Here is a 17,757-nt window from a genome sequence, read left to right as displayed (position 1 = left end):
GACCCTCCTTTCTGTCTGCCATTATAGCCCACGTTCCCTCTTGTTTCTGACCCATGTGTGCAAATAGAGTCTTTACCCTCCTCGAAAGGTGAACGCCATCTCTGCCTAGCAGTCCCTCCTCAAATAGCATCCCGTGGTCGAGGAAGCCAAAGCCCTCCTGGCGACAGCATCTTCGCAGCCAGGCATTCACCTCCATGATGCATCTGTCTCTGCCCGGGCCCCTACCTCTGACAGGAAGAATTGAAGAGAATACCACCTGCACTCCAAACTCCTTCACCCATACTCCCAGAGCCCTGTAGTCACTTTTGATCCACTCAGCATCACACCTCGCAGTATTTTTTGTGCCCACATGGATGAATAGCATGGGGTAGTAGTCAGAAGGCCGGATAATCCTCGACAATGCCTCTGTAACATTTTGGATACGGGGCCCAAGCAGGCAGCATACTTCCAGAGATGAAATGTCAGAGCGACAGACGGGTGCCTCCGTCCCCCTCAGCAGAGAGTATCCGACCACCACTACCCTATGTTTCCTATTTTCAGTGATTGCAGCAAACCTCCCAGCATTAGGGGTACGAGGCTTCTCCTCCTTTACTGTAGGGGATGATTCCTTCTCTCCTGTATCAAGAAGAGCATAAAGATTACCTATTACCACGGCTGGAGGGTTCGCAGCAGTGGTGGAGCACTACCCACTGCCAGAAGTAACCAGCTGCCAGTGTCCACCCTGAGCCATCTCCTCCTCCACCAGTGGTGTGTCAGCAGTCCTGGGAACTGAGACAGCTACGTCAGCTGTCTCCACATGGACACTGTCCAGGAATTGCTCGTTTTTAAGGTTTTAAGGTTTCTAAGGTCCAGCTGGCTGGGATGTTTTAGTTGGGGTTGGTCCTGCTTTGAGCAGGGGATAGGACTGGATAACCTCCTGAGGTCCATTCCAACTCTATGATTCTTTTATGATTCTATGATTCGATGATCACCTGTTCAGTTCTTTCCCTCTGAAGCACATGCCATTGGCCACTGCTGGAAGATAGGATACTGGGAGAGATAGACCATTGGTCTTACCCACTATGGCCATTCTGATGTTCTTATCTAAATTGCAGATATATCGCCCCCTGCTGTAATCGATTAGACCCCTCTCCTCTCCTAGAGCTGAGGGAGAACCCAGGAGTCCTCATGGGATCTCTCTCTCTCTCTGGTGAGTTAGTAACAAAGTGAGAATATACATTCCAATTTTAAAACTCACTTAGTGTCCCCTAAGTGACTTGATGTAAGATGTAAGAAAATGTTAGTACCAAAGCTGAGTTCATATAATATTTATTTATTTTTCTTTCTTTTAGACAGGAATTAGATACGTCGTTCTTGTCAGCTAACTGCTATGTTATCAGCCAAAAACCTAACATTTTCAGGTGCCTAATTAAGTAGAGACCCCCTCGAGACTCTCACTCAATGCGCTGGGGTACCACTGGTGACAACCCTCCTGCCAGACTGGGCACCCCTCCACTCTTGTGTGGCTGAGCCAGACACTCCAGTCAGCTTCAGCACAGACACAGATGCTGGACAAGCCCCTCTGCAGTTCTCAGAAACTGAGATTTACTCAGCCCAGGGGCTTCTCAATTAACAGGGCCTTTCCCAGTGCCCAGTGTTCAGCCTTTCTGAGAGCATGAACCCCAAAGAAACCTGTTTTACTTTGTATGAAGTTTAAACAGGGTAATTTCATAAAATATCCACTGTCCATGTCACTGATAGAGAAAGATAACTTACTCTGGGCTTATTAATAAACAAAAGGGTTTCTATTAGTACAATAAGTAGGATTTAACTGGTTTCAAGTGATAACAGACAGAACAACGTAATTCACAAAACAAAATAAAACAAAACACGCAAGTCTAACCCTAATACATTCAGAAACCGATTACAGGTGATATCTCACCCTCAGAGATGTTCCAATAAGTTTCTTTCACAGACTAGTCTCCTTCCTAGTCTGGGCCCAATCCTTTCCCCTGGTACAGTCCTTGTTAGTTCCAGCAGACAGCTCAGGTGGTAAGCAGGGGTTTCCTCATGACTGGCCTCCGTTTGTCCTGCTCCACCTCTTGTATAGCTTTGGCTTAAGGTGGGAGTCTTTTGTCTGTGCTTGACCCACACCCCTCCTTCTAAACGGAAAAATACAAGATTTAAGGTGGATTTCAGTATCAGGTGACATGGTCACATGTCCCTGTGAGACTCTGTTCTTCATTGCCCATGCGCTGGCCCACAGGTACACACGAAGGCTTACAGGTAAACAAGCCATTTACAAATCGTTGTTTCTGAAGCAGCCTTTATGGTCTCCACTTCATCTGACTACATTAGTTGTACAAGTTTATAACCTCGTATTTTTAACTCAAAAAAAGAATGATACCTGCATTAACGAATAGGAAAAATCAAATTCTGCACAATATAACTTTTCTAAAATATATGGTTACAAAGAGACGCTTTTTGCATTAAAGCACATTTCCAAACTATGTCAGTTTTCAGATTCAGAAAGCCATATGTTCATAGAGGCATATTGAATTGCAACGTCAACAAGTAATGCGACTAAATTAATTTTTAAATATTACCCAGATAAAGAGAGCAGCCAATTCCTCTTGGCCTCAGCACCAGAGCCCCAAGATTTCTCCACTTCCCTTGAGAATGGTCCCATAATTGCTGTTTACTGACTAAAGGCTGCGATAAATTAACACAGATGTTCAGACATGGAAGAAGAGACATTAGCTAGAGTGGTTCTCCAGTCTTCCAGCCTGTATTGCATCACATATGCTGTTTCTCCCCTATAGCTGAGCGAACCTCCTTGGGATTGCACAAGAGCTATCATTATTAATGGTTGCACACCCCTTGGTCAGCTCTCGGACATGGGGATATTGCTGCAGATGCTGGAGTTAGACGGTGGTGGGGAAACAGTATTCTGAGGGGGTAAGTTGCTTTCCATCTCAGGATTCACAGGTACCTATTCTCTTGCTGAGTAGCTCACTTGCTCGACAAACCCAGTCTGCAACATGTGTGCTGATGGGATAGAGAGTAAGACTGTGTTTTCTTTCTGCTCTGTGCCAGCCATTACATTTTCTTTTTAATCAGTGTTATCTGTTCAACTTTCAATGTGACTGAATGATCCCTTGTTCATGCGTGGTGAGACAGAGTAAGATACCTGTATTTTTGAACTTCAGAAAATAAGAATGATACCTGCATTAACTGAATAGGAAAGATCAAATTCTCACAATTATTAACTTTTCTAAAAATATGGTACAAGAGACCTTTTTGCATAAAGCACATTCCAACTATTCATTTTTCAGATTCGAAAGCCTATTCATAGAGCATTTGATTGCAACTCAACAGTATATCTGACTATTAATTTATTAAAGTATACCCAGATTAAAGAGAGCAGCCATTCCTCTTGAGCCTCGAGCACAGACTCCAAATTCTCCACCTCCTTTGGAAGGTCCCATAATTGCTGTTTTACTGATAAAGCTGGATAAATAACACAGAGTGCAGACACGTTGAAGTAAGAATATGTAAGCTCGAGTGTCGCCACAGCTTCCACACTTGTGCATCAAATTGTTTGTTTTTTCTTTTTTCCCCCTAGGAGGGGCCTTTGGAGGCGGGAAAAAACCTCATGGACTCATAGGTCAGAAGGGACCAATATGATCATCTAGTCTGACCTCCTGCACAAAGCAGGCCACAGAATCCTACCCATCCACTTCTATAAAAACCCCTAACCTATGTCCGAGTTATTGAAGTCTTCAAATTGTGGTTTGAAGACCTCAAGCAGAGAATCCACCAGTAAGTGACCCATGCCCGACGCTGCAGGGGAAGACGAAAAACCTCCAGAGCCTCTGCCAATCTGCCCTGGAGGAAAATTCCTTCCCGACCCCAAATATGGCGATCAGCTAAACCCTGAGCATGTGGGCAAGGCTCCATCTTTTTTTATGACAGCCTTTCAAATATCAAATCCTCTTCCCTGAGACATGTAGCTATATCAGCCTAACCCCAGTGTAGACCCCACCATGAGGTCAACCTAGTTACTGCCTCTCAGGGAGGTGGATTACCAACGCTGATGGGTAAAAAGTGTCTTCAATGAAGCGCTACGGCAGTGCCGCTGTAGCATGTTAAGTGTAGACAAGCCCTCAAGGAGATCTTCCAGAAAATCATCCAGTCTGGATTTGCAGATATGGGGACCTGAAGAATCCACCATTTCCCTTAGCAGTTTCTCCCAATGGTTAATCATCCTCAGTGCTAAACACTTGGCCCTTATTTCCAACTGAAATGTATCTGGCTTGGGCTTAGCTCTGCCTTTCTCCACTATATTGCAGAGCCCGTTATTACCCATGGTTTTCTCCCCATGAAATTCTCCATTTGATCATCCTTTTGATAAGATAAATAGAGGAAGCTCTTTAAGTCTCCCACTGGCTGGCATTTTCTGCAGCCTCCAATCCTTTTTGCGCCTCCTCTGCACGTTCTCCACACTTTCAAATTTTGAAATATGGACCCCGGAACTGGATGCAGTCGGTTTCGTCAATGCCATATGCAGAGGTAAAATCCTTCTCCTGCTCTAACTCATCACTACGATGGGTTGGTTTCCACAATGACCCCTAAATCCTTTTCAGAGTCCCTCAATTCCATAATACAGTGATCTGGTCTGTGGGTCAGGCCTGTGTTCCCTGTTCCGAGATGATAAGTTTGCATTTGACTGTATTGAAACATTTGTGTCTGCCCTGGCTGCCTCACTGTAACCACTCTGCCAAGTCTGAGTCCTCCAATATTTTATCTGCAGTGATTTTCTATTTGCTTCCATATTATTAATGAAAATGTTGAATAGCATCGGGCCTAGAATTGATCCCTGCAGAATCCCACTAGAAACACCCTCATTCCCTGCAATGCCCCATTGACAACTGCTTCCTGAGATTGGTCCGTTAGCCAGTTTTTAGTCTATTTTACGTGTGCTCTACTGATATTGGATAGTGTTTTTATCTGAATGTTTCCCCCAACTCCATCAAATGCCTCAGAGACATCGAAGTCTATTGTACATGTGAAGTTCCCTTGGTCAACCAAACATGTACTGCCATTAAAAGATGAAAACTTATTTAGCAAGACCTGTTTCCATAAACCGTTTTGGTGACTCACATTAATTATATCCCTAGACTTTTTCTTAACTAATCCCATGCCAGATTTTCCATATTTCCCTAATCTTACCAAACCCTTTTTAAAAAATCTTTCCCTTTAAGTTTTAAAAGTTGATGTTTCTGGTGTTTGTAACTCTGAGATTCTACTGTAGCTGCTGCTTAACATCCTTCTTGACTGCCAATAGACTAGAAAGTATTCCATCACCTCATCTGATATGAGTTCTTTACTTTCTGAATGTGCAATTGTGGCTTGTTAGCTATCTATACTCTCTTCTTAAAGAACTCCCAATTTTCCTTCCCATTTTTCTGAATATATTTTTCCTCCCAATCAGTTTTGTGGATAATTGGTCATCTTTGAGGAATTAACCTCTTTGAAGCACTAAATGTCTATAGAAATTACTGGCTGGGAACTGTTCTCTGTTTCTCCATTGGAATGTAATCAGTTCCATTCTGTTATTTTGTTCTCCTCTATCATATGCCTCCTTTTTTGTGGCTTCTTTAATCTAAACAGTCCCAGACTTTTCAGTCTGTTGGCCATATGGCGTCCTCCCGCTTTCTCCCAGCCTGTCTTAGAAATCTCCTTTCCATCTGCTATATCTTTTATAGAGACTGGGTGATCAAAACTGAATGCGTTTCCAGAGCAGGTTGATCTCTCCCCATTCCTTAGGTATCTGAACGTTTACTTTGTTTTGGCCACTACTATGACTGAGCAGGTGTGTCCATGGAACAGCTCTCGATGACACCCAGATCTTTTCCCTCAGGTGGTTCTACTTGAAATGTTTCCCCTTGATATATGGATTGGCAAAGCTTTGGGAAGTTTGGGGTTTTTTTTACACTTTCAGATTTGGAAAATGAAAATGTGTGTGAAGAGGAACCAATCTGCTTCACCCATCAGAAAAGTATCCAGAAGTGCATGTAGTAGCTCATATTAACATTGTCTCTCCACCTAGGCTTTTGTACTGCAACCATCACCCTGGGGCCTGGGAACACATCAGAGTTGGAAACCTTCTCCCCTACCCCATGTCAGATTCCAACAAAACCAACTTCACCAACCCCTCTACCTTCATCCTGCTGGGCATTCCTGGCCTGGAGGCGGCCCACATCTGGATTTCCATCCCTTTCTGCACCATGTACGCCATCGATGTCTTGGGGAACTTCATCATCCTGTTCATCGTGAAGACGGAGCAGAGCCTCCATGGGCCCATGTACTATTTCGTCTGCATGCTGGCCGTCACCGACCTGCTCCTGTCCACAGCCACAGTGCCCAAAATGCTGAGTAACTTCTGGTTCAATTCCAGGGAGATCGACGTCAGTGCCCGCATCACCCAGATGTACTTCGTTCACTGCTTCTCAGTGATGGAGTCTGGGATTCTCGTCGCCATGGCTTTGGATCACTATGTGGCCATCTGTGAGCCCCTGAGACATTCCACCATCCTGACAAACTGTGTCGTTTCCAAAATTGGCCTGGCCCTGGTGATGCGTGGCATCATGCTCATATTGCCCTATCCCTTCCTGGCGAGTCAGTGGCCATATTGCAGAACCAACATCATCCCCCACACGTACTGTGAGCACATGGCTGTGGTGAAGCTGGCCTGTGGAGACACCCACGTCAGTAGTTACTATGGCCTCTTTATGGTACTCTGTGTGAAGGGTCTGGATATGATTTTTATCGCTGTGTCCTATACCCAGATCCTCAGGGCCATCTTCAGCCTCCCCACAAAGGATGCCAGCCTCAAGACTTTGGGGACCTGCAGCTCCCACCTCTGTTCCATCTTAGCCTTTTACATCCCATTTCGCTTCTCCTCCCTCACACATCGGTTTGGCCATAATGTGCCCCTGCATTTCCATGTTCTCCTTGCCAACGTGTACCTCCTGGTGCCCCCCATGCTAAACCCCATCATCTACGGGGTGAGGATCAAACAGATCCGGGGCAGGGTGCCCTGGCTCTTTACTCATAAAGGGACCTGAAGTTTTCTCCTGGTACTCCGGCTCTCAGACCGAACTCTGTGCGGAGCTGGCTGGTGACATGGTGCTGGGTCCCCTTCCTGAATCACTGACTGGGCAGCCAGAGAGACATTAGACCCTTTCCTGACCTTACTGTGCTGTGTCAGTGTGAGAAACTGGGGAATCGGTCAGTGTAGAACTCACTGGTTTGCCATCCTTCTAACTACCGATAACTGGACTTCTGCACGTATAAGAACATAAGAACAGCCATACTGGGCCGGAGCAAGGATCCATCTAGCCCAGTGTCCGGTCTGCCAACAGTGGCCAGTGCCAAGTGCCCCAGAGGGAATGAACAGAACAGGGAATCAAGTGATCCATCCCCTGCCGCCCATTTCCAGCTGCTGGCAAACACAAACCATCCCTTCCCATCTTGGCCATTGATGGACCTTAACAACATCCTCTGGCAAGGAGTTCCACAGGCTGGCTGTGTGTTGTGTGAAGAAATCCTTCCTTTTGTTTGTTTTAAACCTGCTGCCTGTTAATGTCATTTGGTGACCCCTAATTCTTGTGTTATGAGAAGGAGTAAATGCCACTTCCTTATTTACTTTCTTCACACCAGTTATGATTTTATAAACCTCTGTCATATCCCCCCATAGTCGTCTCTTTTCCAAGCTGAAAGGTCCCAGTCCTATTAATCTTTCCTTATAGGGAAGCCGTTCCGTACCCCTAATCATTTTTATTGCCCCTTTTGGAACATTTTCCAATTCCAATATATCTTTTTTGGGATGGGGCAACCACATCTGCACACAGTATTCAAGACGTGGGCGTACCATGGATTTATAGAGAGGCAGTCTGATATTTTCTGTCTGATTATCTCTCTCTTTCCTGGTGATTCCCAACATTCTGTTCACTATTTTGACTGCTGCTGCATAAGGTCCCTGCCTCTTATCCTGTTTCTCTCCCCAAGCCATGACCCTGGTACACAACTCCCATCAAGGCCACAGCCACTTCTGCACCTATTCCCCCAAGACACAGCTCCTGCTCCACCTCTTGCCGCTGTGCCCCCCTCCCCTCTCCACCTCTTGCCCCAAGTCCCCGCCACTGCTGCTCGCTCTTTTTCCCCCTCCCTGTCCCTCACTGGATCACCTCCCACTCTGTGACGATGTGGTTCTGGCGTGACCCAACTGAGAGTGCCAAATCAGGACCAATTGCTCAAACAGGGCAGTCACAGCCCCAGGCTGGGGTTTCTCCACCTCTAAGGCAAACCAAACCAGCCAGACACAAGGACTTCAGTTTCACCCTACTGGCTAACTGCAAGTCACACAAGCAATTTCCTTAGACACTCCAGTCTCCCAGTATCACCACCAGTCCCACACGTCCTGGGGATGAATGGTTATGAAAACCAACACCCCAGTAAAAGAAAAAGGTTCTCTCGATCCCAAAGGACCAAGCCCCAGACCCAGGTCAATATACCCCTCAGATCTTACCCACAAATCACGCTGTTGCCAATCCTTTGGAATCTAAAATCTAAAGGTTTATTATAAAAGAAAAAAGATAGAGATGAGAGCTAGAATTGGTTAAACTGAATCAATTACATACAGTAATGGCAAAGTCCTTAGTTCAGGCTTGTAGCAGTGATGAAGTAAACTGCAGGTTCAAATTCAGTCTCTGGAGAACATCCCCCGCTGGGATGGGTCATCAGTCCTTTGTGCAGAGCTTCAGATTGTAGCAAAGTCCCTCCAGAGGTAAGAAGCAGGATTGAAGACAAAATGGAGATGAGGCCTTCGCCTTATATAGACTTTTCCAGGTGTAAGAACACTCCTTTGTTCCTACTGTGGAAAGTTACAGCAAAATGGAGTTTGCAGTCACATGGGCCAGTTTCTGCACACTCCAGTGAGTCACAGGGCGTATCCGCCTTCTCTCGATGGGTCAATTGTGTAGTTGATGGTCCTTAATGGGCCATCAAGCAGGCTAAGCAGAGCTGACACCAGCTTGTCTGGGACTTTTTCCAGTAACACAGAACAAGTTTGAAATACAGACAATACACAGCCAATATTCATAACTTCAACTACAGAAATGATACAGACATACAGACAGCATAATCATAACCAGTAACCCGTAACCTGGTCTTAGACACCTTATATGACCCCCTTTACATAGAATTTGGTGCCACTACAGAACCTTGGTTGCAACCCATGTTCTATATGGTCCCAGTTTATATCAATAACCTCACACACTCCATCTGCTGCCGGGCTGTGACGGGAGCTGTTGCAGCCTGACTAGGAGCCTGCAGTGAGGGCAGCGAGGATGCAGCGCTGGGGCTAACCGGCCAGTTGGGATCGGAGAGGGAAGCCGTGAAGCCGTATAAAAGCAGCTGAGGGTTGGGAGCAGGGCTGTGTGGCCGGCGGGCGAGATTGTGCACCGTACAGCTTGTGGGCCCTAAAGCTCAGCTACAGAGTCCTGAGGGCAGAGACCCTTGTGTGGTTTATTTCTTTAGCTTTCAGTTCCCCTTTGCTCCTCCCGGTGGGGGGTCTGTAGCAGGCAGAGCCTCTGCAATGGGGATGGGCTGGGAGCCCTTTGCCCTGAGCCAGGCCTCGGGGGCAGGGCAAGGGATCAGCTTTGGCGCTAAGAGGACAGCAACTGAGAGGGGTGGAAGGATTGTGCCCTGCATTAGCTGGGAAGGGAGGATGCTGGGCAGAGGCACTGGTAGCTTACAGGGAGGGAGATCAATGACACACCTTCCATTAGCCGACTGTTTACACACATACACGGCACCTTCTCTGGAACCACAGTGGATGCGTTGCCCAGGGGCTGAACCTGGACAGTGAAGCTGAGTCTAACGTACGCTCTGCGTGACGCTTTTGATCACTAGGTACAGAAGCTCTGTAGCTAGGCTGCTAGGCAGCACTATCCCCATGTCCTGGACGGACTGAGCCACACAGAGGTAAAGTGATTTACCCAAGGCCACACAATGAGTTGGTGGCAGAGCCGAGACTAGAAACTGGGAGTCCCGACATCGCATCCCACCCTCCCTCCAGCACCACTGCTCTGGCCACGAATGGGCATTGCTCCCCTGGGCTGTATTAGACACACCGAGGCTATTTGTGTCTTGTGATCAGTGGAGTTGCAGCTCTTCAACAGGAGGAATTTATCAAAGAAACAGCTAAAAACTCTGGCCACAAAACAGCTTTCCACACAGCTCAGTTTTCAGCCTTGTCTTGCTTCTTTACCAGGGAGAACACGCTACCTGGAACTCTGCACAAAGCATAGAGCCCAATGATGTGCTGCAAGGAACCACATCAGTGCAGTGTGTGACTCAACAGCCCTGATTAGGGCCCTTTGGTAGCAGAACATTAAACCTAATAAATAGATATCTTCCCTCCCAGATCACTGGTCTCTGCTGATGCCTTATCTCTAGTTAAATGACTTGGGCTAAATCCTCACATGGTGCAGGTGGGTGCATGGACTAAACAAGCCAGGCCTGAGTGAGACTAAGCAAGGGATTGGCAGCTAGGGACTTGTGGGCTGTTCTTGGCTCAGGACACTTCCTTTCCTGCTGCCTCAATTTCGCTATCTGTAAGAGAGGGCTACCTCCTGATAGTCTGTGAAACACCTGTCAGTGGTGTCCATACGTCAGCGTGCCTCAGTAGGATGCCGCTGAGGATGCCAGATTCAGAACAAATTGCCCTGGGGAAAGGTTGTGGCTGGGAGTGGCTAAGCTGGGCTGATTGGGAAGTGGCTGCAGCTGAGCCACACCCCAATCAGGCCCAGCTGGTCCCTATAAAAGGCTGTGAACCAGAGACCCAGAGGGAGTCTCTCTCTGCCTGTAGAGGAAGAAGGGCCTGGGTGCAGGGAGCTGGACACAGGGTACCTGAGTGGAGCAGGGCTGGGGAAAGTCAGAGGAGCTGGGGAGCTCCAGCCTGGAAAGGCCCAGGCTGCGGCCAGCACAAGGCCAACAGGTACTAGGGGTTGCAGAGGGCAGCCCAGGGGTAGGGGTAGGCCAAGGCAGCAGGTCCAAACCCTCCTTGCCAGTGATGAGTGGCTGATGCTGCAGTCTGCCCCAGGGCGTGGGGCTAGACGATGACTGGCAGTAGCCTGATACTGAGGCGAGGCGGGGATAGTGGGTGGGGGTTTCCCGAGGAGGGGAGACCCTAAGACTGTGGGGTTACGGCCAGGGGGCAGCGCCCCAGTTAAAGGGGAGTTGGCATCCAGGGAGGGAGACGGGGCCAGAGGACAGGCGGATCACTGGCCTGCAGGGGGCGCTCTGGGCTGGAAATTGAGCTAATTCCCGGAGAGACCAGCAGGAGGCGCAGCAGGGGCGAGGCCGCACATCTACAGGCAGATTCACCCCAGGCTGGTGGTTGTACACAAAGTGAGGAACAAAAGTGAGGAACTTCTGTCTCACCGCACTGCTTAACTAGAAACCAAATAGGCCGTGTCCTGAGGCATCCCAGCCCTTGGCTCACCACCGGCCTCTGGACACCACGATGAAGAGTCAGTGAACGTCAGTTTCACCACCTAGAGCGTCCTAATCGCAAGAGACACGAAAGGTTAAATAATAAAAGAAAAGCAGAAGTGTTACAAATGGTTCATAGATCAGAGACATCCAAGTGACTTTTCCGTGATCACAGATCAGGATCACGGCAGTGATGGACTAAACTGGCTGCTTGCAAAAGTCTCTCCAGAAATTACCCAAGCAAGTTGGGGTCACCAGTCCTTGTTCAGAGCTTCCTTGTGTGAAACCCAGTGCAGAGAAAAGAAGATAAGATGAGTCCAGGGTTACATGAGCATATTCTATGTCCTTTCATGGTCTGATGACTCACACGATCAGCCATTTCCTATAGTCTTGCGGAGGCGCATTTCTTCTATGACGCTTTGTAATTGCTAAGTCTCCTCCAAGAGCCACCAACATCTCGTCTTATCCACCGGAGGGGTTTTCCACAGGAATACAACACAAAGAATCACAGAACTGGAAGGACCTCGAGAGGTCAGCTAGCCCAGTACCCTGCACTCATGGCAGGACCGGCACCATCCAGACCATCCCTGACAGGAGTTTGTCTGACCTGCTCCTAAAAATCTCCACAGATGAAGATTCCACAACCTCCCTGGGCAATTTATTCCAGTGTTTAACCACCCTGACAGTTAGGAAGTTTTTCCTAAAGTCCAACCTAAACCACCCTTGTTGCAATTTAAGTCCATTGCTTCAGGTTCTATCCTCAGAGGTAAAGGTGTAAGATACCAGTAGACTGTCAATAAAGATAACGTCAGACACAAAGCTGATACGTGCATGTAAACAGGATAATCATACTTAGCAGAAATGGCCCTATTCAACCACACAGCATCACACCATATCCTTGTCCTCTGATGGTGCAACAGCTGCTAGACAGCTAGCAAGGGGCATTGCCCGGGTTCAAGCAGGGAAAGGAGCTGGGGCACTCCAGCCACTGGGGGACAGAAAGAACAGATAACAACTGATTTTTCCACAGGGACCCTACTCCTTGTACAGAGAACAGAGGGAAAGTTTTTTTAAGTGAAAGGTGGATGTCTGTGAACTTGGCTGTTTCCTCCAAGCGTCCCCAGCCAGGCCCCCTGGCTTTGAACAACCTTAACTTGTGTTTGACTAAAGCATCTTCCAGAAAGGCATCCAGGGCTAGATCCACAAAGGCACTCAGGGAAATACTGAATGTAGGCACCACTGCCTTTCTCAAAGCCCAGTTCATCTGCTCCCCGACCCGGTAGGAGCCTAAGGTTCCGCCAGTAGCCTGCACAAAGCAGCCTGAGCGCTGATGCTGCTCCATAGCTCAAAGGCACCGACTCTGTGGGTGCTCCAGGGTTGGAGCGCTCATGGGAAAAAACCAGGTGTTAGTACCTATTGGCAGCCAGCTGCTCACCCCCCAGCAGCCCTGCCAATCAAATCCTTCCAGTGCCTCCCACCCACCACAGAGCAACTGTTCTGCAGCATGCAGTGGGTGCTGGGAGGGAGGGGGAAGAGTGGGGATGGGGATGATGTCATAAACACACAGCTAAGGGTAGCATAAAATCCCTCTTCACCCTGTAAAGGGTTAAGAAGCTCAGATAACCTGGGTGGCACCTGACCAAAAGGACCAATAAGAGGAGAAGATACCTTCAAATCTGTGGAGGGAGGTTTTGTTTGTGTCTTTGTTTTGTTCTCTTCGAGCCAGCAAGGAACCAGGGCAGGAAAAATACATCTCCTTCAGCATATCTGGACTAAGCATCTAGTATTGAGAAATAGTAAGTGATAGCAAAGAAATGCATTAGATTATCTTTTGGTTTAGCTTGTGAATTTTCTTGCTGTAACTTCACACCTCTGCCTTGAGACAGAGAAAAAGAACTCCAGCTGCAACTTGAAAAAAACACAAAAAAACAAACAACCAAAACCCGCTCTGCTTTCCAAACAGCCAAAGAGGGAAAAAAAATTGTCCTTTTTAACTCCTACTGGGCTTTTGGTTCAAAATGATCCCACCACGCTGCCACCATGTCAGGGTTCCTTCCCCACTCTGAACTCTGGGGCACAGATGTGGGGACCCACATGAAAGACCCCTTAAGCTTATTTTTACCAGCTTAGGTTAAAAACTTTCCCAAGGCACAAATTCCATCTTGTCCTTGAACAGTATCACTGCCACCACCAAGTGAGTTAGACAAAGATTCAGGAAAAAGACCACCTGGAGTTCCTGTCTCCCCAAAATATCCCCGCAAGCCCTTCACCTCCCAGGACAGAGAGGAAATCAGCACTTCTGCTGCTCAGAGTCTTCGCTCAGGCCTCAATTCTGGTGGGATTCTCCAGCAAGGTGTAAGGATCAGGCACTTTTCCTGCACATCGAGGAGCCCCTCGTACTGCAGAGCAGAGAGACTGTGCCAGGGAGGGAGCCCTGGGACTGATGCCATCCAGCAGCTCTGGCCCTGGTCACCAGTGGGAATATTGCACAGTGTGATGGCCTTGGATGGACCGAGGGCAGAACGAGGCAGCTCCCGGGGACCCCCTGAGGGCCAGTCGTACCTGGGGCAGCTCCTGGGAACCCTCTGGGAGCCAGTCGTACCTGGGGCAGCTCCTGGGAACCCCTTGGGGCCTGGCGATACCTGGTGTATGACGGGGCCAGTCATGGGGACCTCTGGATCCTGGTCGTACTGTAAGGATCAGACCCTTTTCCTATAGCCATATGATAAGGCCTGTAGCCATAGTGTAAGGACTAAAAGCCTGCGGCCTGTGTCTGCAGCCAGACTGAAAGATCAGATGGACACGGTGCCCCCGTTGGACTTGGACAGGAGAATTCATTCAGTCTCATTCCAGTGCTTAAAAACCCAGGTGCTCCGAACCGGAGAAATACCCGCAATGAGCCAGATGAGCAGGCAGAGAGTTCAGCTGTGGGAATCCAAGCGCCTCCATTTTTTTAGTTTTGGAGTCGAGGTGCCATTTAGTGTTGCCAGGTACTGGGCTTTCAGCTGCAACAGCTGCCCTCTGACCACAGGAACGTTCTGTTGGTGTTGGTTTTCCTGAGTCTGTTCCCCTGAAATGACTGTGATGCATTGGCAGGTTTCTGAGTGGGAGCAGAAGTGGATTCCCAGAGTTCACTCCTCACAGGAGCGGGGAGCTCACAACCTCCAACTAATTCTGAAAATCTCAGCTTCCCTTTCAGAGGATGGCGAAGGTTCAGGCTCCCTCTTCCAGCCTTTCCTCTGCATCCCACCCAGGGAACAGCCCCTGCCAGAGCTGGAGTCCATTTCCCTCTTGGTGTGACGGAGAGAGCGTGATTATGGCAAGGAAGTCAGGAGTCCTGGGTTCTGTCTGTCATCCTGCCACTGAATCTCTGTGAGACCTTGGCCAAGTCACCTCTCCCCGTGCCTCAATTTACCTATCTGTGTAATAAGGATAGTTTACCTGTCTGTATAGGAGGGTGGTGAAGCACTGGAATGGGTTACCTAGGGAGGTGGTGGAATCTCCTTCCTTAGAGGTTTTTAAGGTCAGACTTGACAAAATCCTGGCTGGGATGATTTAGTTGGGGTTGGTCCTGCTTTGAGCAGGGGTTTGGACTAGATACCTCCTGAGGTCCCTTCCAAGCCTGAAATTCTATGATTCTATAATATGTTCATAGTGATTTTTCTTTGCTAGGTTTCTTGAAGACCGTTCAGTGAACAGTGCTGCACAGTCTGATGATAGTTGCTAATGAGAAGTACTGATCTCTGCTCCCTTAGCGACAGCCTTGTGTGCCTGCAGAAAGTGTTTGTGTCTCCCCATAGTCACCTGTCTCCAGGTTTGTCTGTCTACTACTTACCCATCCATTTTGGGCATTTTCAGGGTGTCAGACCCTATGGAGACCCATGTATTGTCCCTAGTTTTCTTCCTAATCAAATATAATGTTTAAATATTCACAAAAGTACAGAGCAGCCAATTCCTCTCTGACTCAGCACAGAGCCCCAGAGTTCTCATCTCCCTTTGGGAAGGTCACTTAATTACTGTTTACTGCTAAAGCTGGATAATTAGCACCGAAGCTCAGACATGGAAAGAGAGACATTGGCTAGACTGTCTCCTGTCTCCAGCCTGTTTACATCCAGATGCCGCTTCTTCACTAGAGGCTGAACAAACCCCACTGGGGTTGCTCAGAACTATATTATAAATGGTGCACACCCCTGTGCTGGCTCTCGGTGTGGGATGCTGCTGCAGATGCTGGGCTGAGAGAGGTGTGGCACACAGCTGCCGGAGGGGGATTCCCAGGGAAGACACTTCCATCTCAGGGTTTACAGGTATCTATCTCTTGCTGAGGAGCTCAACTGCTCAACAAACCCAGTGCAATGTGGCCATGCTGGGATACAGAGTAAGTCTGGGGTCCTTTCTTCCCTGCACAGCCATTAAACATCCCAGGGCCCTTGCCACAGGGGATGGGTTTCTTCCAGTATCACTGGCCAAAATGTCCCTCTTTCCTGTGCTACCCCAGCTGATGCCCTCCAGCCCCAAGGTGGCTGCATTTCAGTGACCCAGCGGCTTGCTCAGGATGAAACGTGTCAGTAGATGTACAATACAAAACTCAATTCAGTGGCTCATACTTTCCTCAGGACCCATTGAGGGAAAACTGCCCTTGGAGTAAGAACTCTGGAGCCAGCTGTCACCTCCTGATCTTGCATTTCAGAGACTGTTACCTGGGTTTTATTTCCTGTACGGCATGGAGGTGCTAGGGCTCCTCACTGGAACAATTCTAAGAATTTTTAAACATGGACAAGACATCGTCTCTCCTGGCTTCACTCGAGAAGTCAGCTGAACTATTATGCCTGAAACTTTCAAAAAAAAATTCAGCTGGAAACAGACACCCAGTGTGGGAAATTTTAGTCCAAAGGGTTAAAGTTTGGCAAAGTTATAAGCAACTGAAAGTGAGGTCTCCTAACTGAAGGTGTCAGACAGCCTGAAGTAAAGTTGGTGCCACTAGCACCACCAATCTATTTGCGAATCACATTCAGCTAATCTCTTTGCTCCAGTAATGTCAGTGCCAAGGAGTTCCACAAGCCAAGTACAGATTACGTAAACAATTTTCTTTTCTGAATGTTCTGTGTTCAGACTTCCAGTGTAACTGAATGTTATCTTGTTTGTGGTTTATGAGACAGAGTAAATATAAATGCCAGATCTTCTTTCTTTATTGATAGATTCTTAGAGTTTAAAGTCACAAGAGACCATTAGATCATCCAGTATGTTCTCCTGTATAACAAAGGGAATTACATTTCACCCAGTCACTTCTGTATTGACTCTATAACTCCTATTTGACCAAGACCCCGTCTACACTGGGATTTTTCATCACAAAATCATAGAGCCATGGAGTGAGAAGGGACAGCAAAGATCATCTAGTCTAATCCCCTGCCAAGATGCACGATTTGATCTGTGTAAAACATCCAAGGTAGATGATTATCCAGCCTCCTTTGGAAAAGCCCCATTGAAGGAGCTTCCATGACCACCCGAGGCATCTGTTTCAATGTCCTCCTGGTCTTACAGTTAGGAAGTTTTTCCTGAGGTTTCATCTAAATGTGCTTTGCCTCTTGTCCTGCCCTCAGGGACAAAGAGAATAACTTTTCTCCATCTTTTTTAGGGCAGCCTTTCAAGTATTTGAAAAGTGCTGTAATGTCCCCCCCTCAATCTCTTCTTTTCCAAATTAACATTCCTAGTTCCTTCAGCCTTTGCTCATCTGCCTCGTTTTCCATCTCTTAGATCATCTTTGTCGCTCGCCTCTGTATCCTTTCCAGTTTCTCTATATCCTTCCTATACAGTGGTGACCCAAACTGGCCCTGAGAGATGTAGCTGTATCAATCTAACCCCAGTGTAGACAGCATGAGGTCAGTGGAAGAATTCTTTCATCAACCTAACTACCGCCTCTCGGGGAGGTGGGTTACCCCTGCTGTCGGTGTAAGTCACGTCTACACTGAAGCGCTATGGCAGCTCTGCTGTAGAATTCTCAGTGTAGACAAGCCCTCAAGCAGATCTTCCAGAAATACATCCTGTCTGGTCGGCAGACATGGGGAGCTGGAGAATCCACCACTTCCCTTTGCAGTTTGTTCCAATGGTTAATCACTCTCAGAGGTAAACATTTGGTCCTTATTTCCACCTGGAAGTTGTCTGGCTTCAGCTTCCAGTGATTGGGCCTACCTCTGCCTTTCTCCACTACATTACAGAGTC

The 17,757-nt window shown here is 47.8% G+C and overlaps 1 protein-coding gene across 2 annotated transcripts; it reads left to right on the top strand.

Annotated features, from left to right (window-relative positions):
• The first annotated feature begins 1,276 nt into the window (after positions 1-1,276).
• LOC116824190 (olfactory receptor 52R1-like) lies at positions 1,277-7,109 on the top strand. Of its 2 annotated transcripts, none has more exons than XM_075061887.1 (2): positions 1,277-1,306; positions 6,195-7,109. In XM_075061887.1, exons 1-2 carry the CDS (start codon positions 1,277-1,279, stop codon positions 7,107-7,109), a joined length of 945 nt encoding a protein of 314 aa, XP_074917988.1. The 2 variants fall into 2 exon arrangements, with proteins under 2 accessions (XP_074917988.1, XP_074917989.1); XM_075061888.1 differs by lacking the exon at positions 1,277-1,306 and adding an exon at positions 2,457-2,473 and having other exon boundaries at positions 6,137-7,109.
• The last annotated feature ends 10,648 nt before the right edge of the window (positions 7,110-17,757 follow it).

Source organism: Chelonoidis abingdonii, chromosome 1 (genome assembly GCF_003597395.2).
Source record: "Chelonoidis abingdonii isolate Lonesome George chromosome 1, CheloAbing_2.0, whole genome shotgun sequence".
In the NCBI taxonomy this organism is placed as follows: domain Eukaryota; kingdom Metazoa; phylum Chordata; order Testudines; family Testudinidae; genus Chelonoidis; species Chelonoidis abingdonii.
The sequence above is the reverse complement of the archived record's forward strand: the minus strand, read 5'-3'. Positions and strand labels throughout refer to the sequence as shown.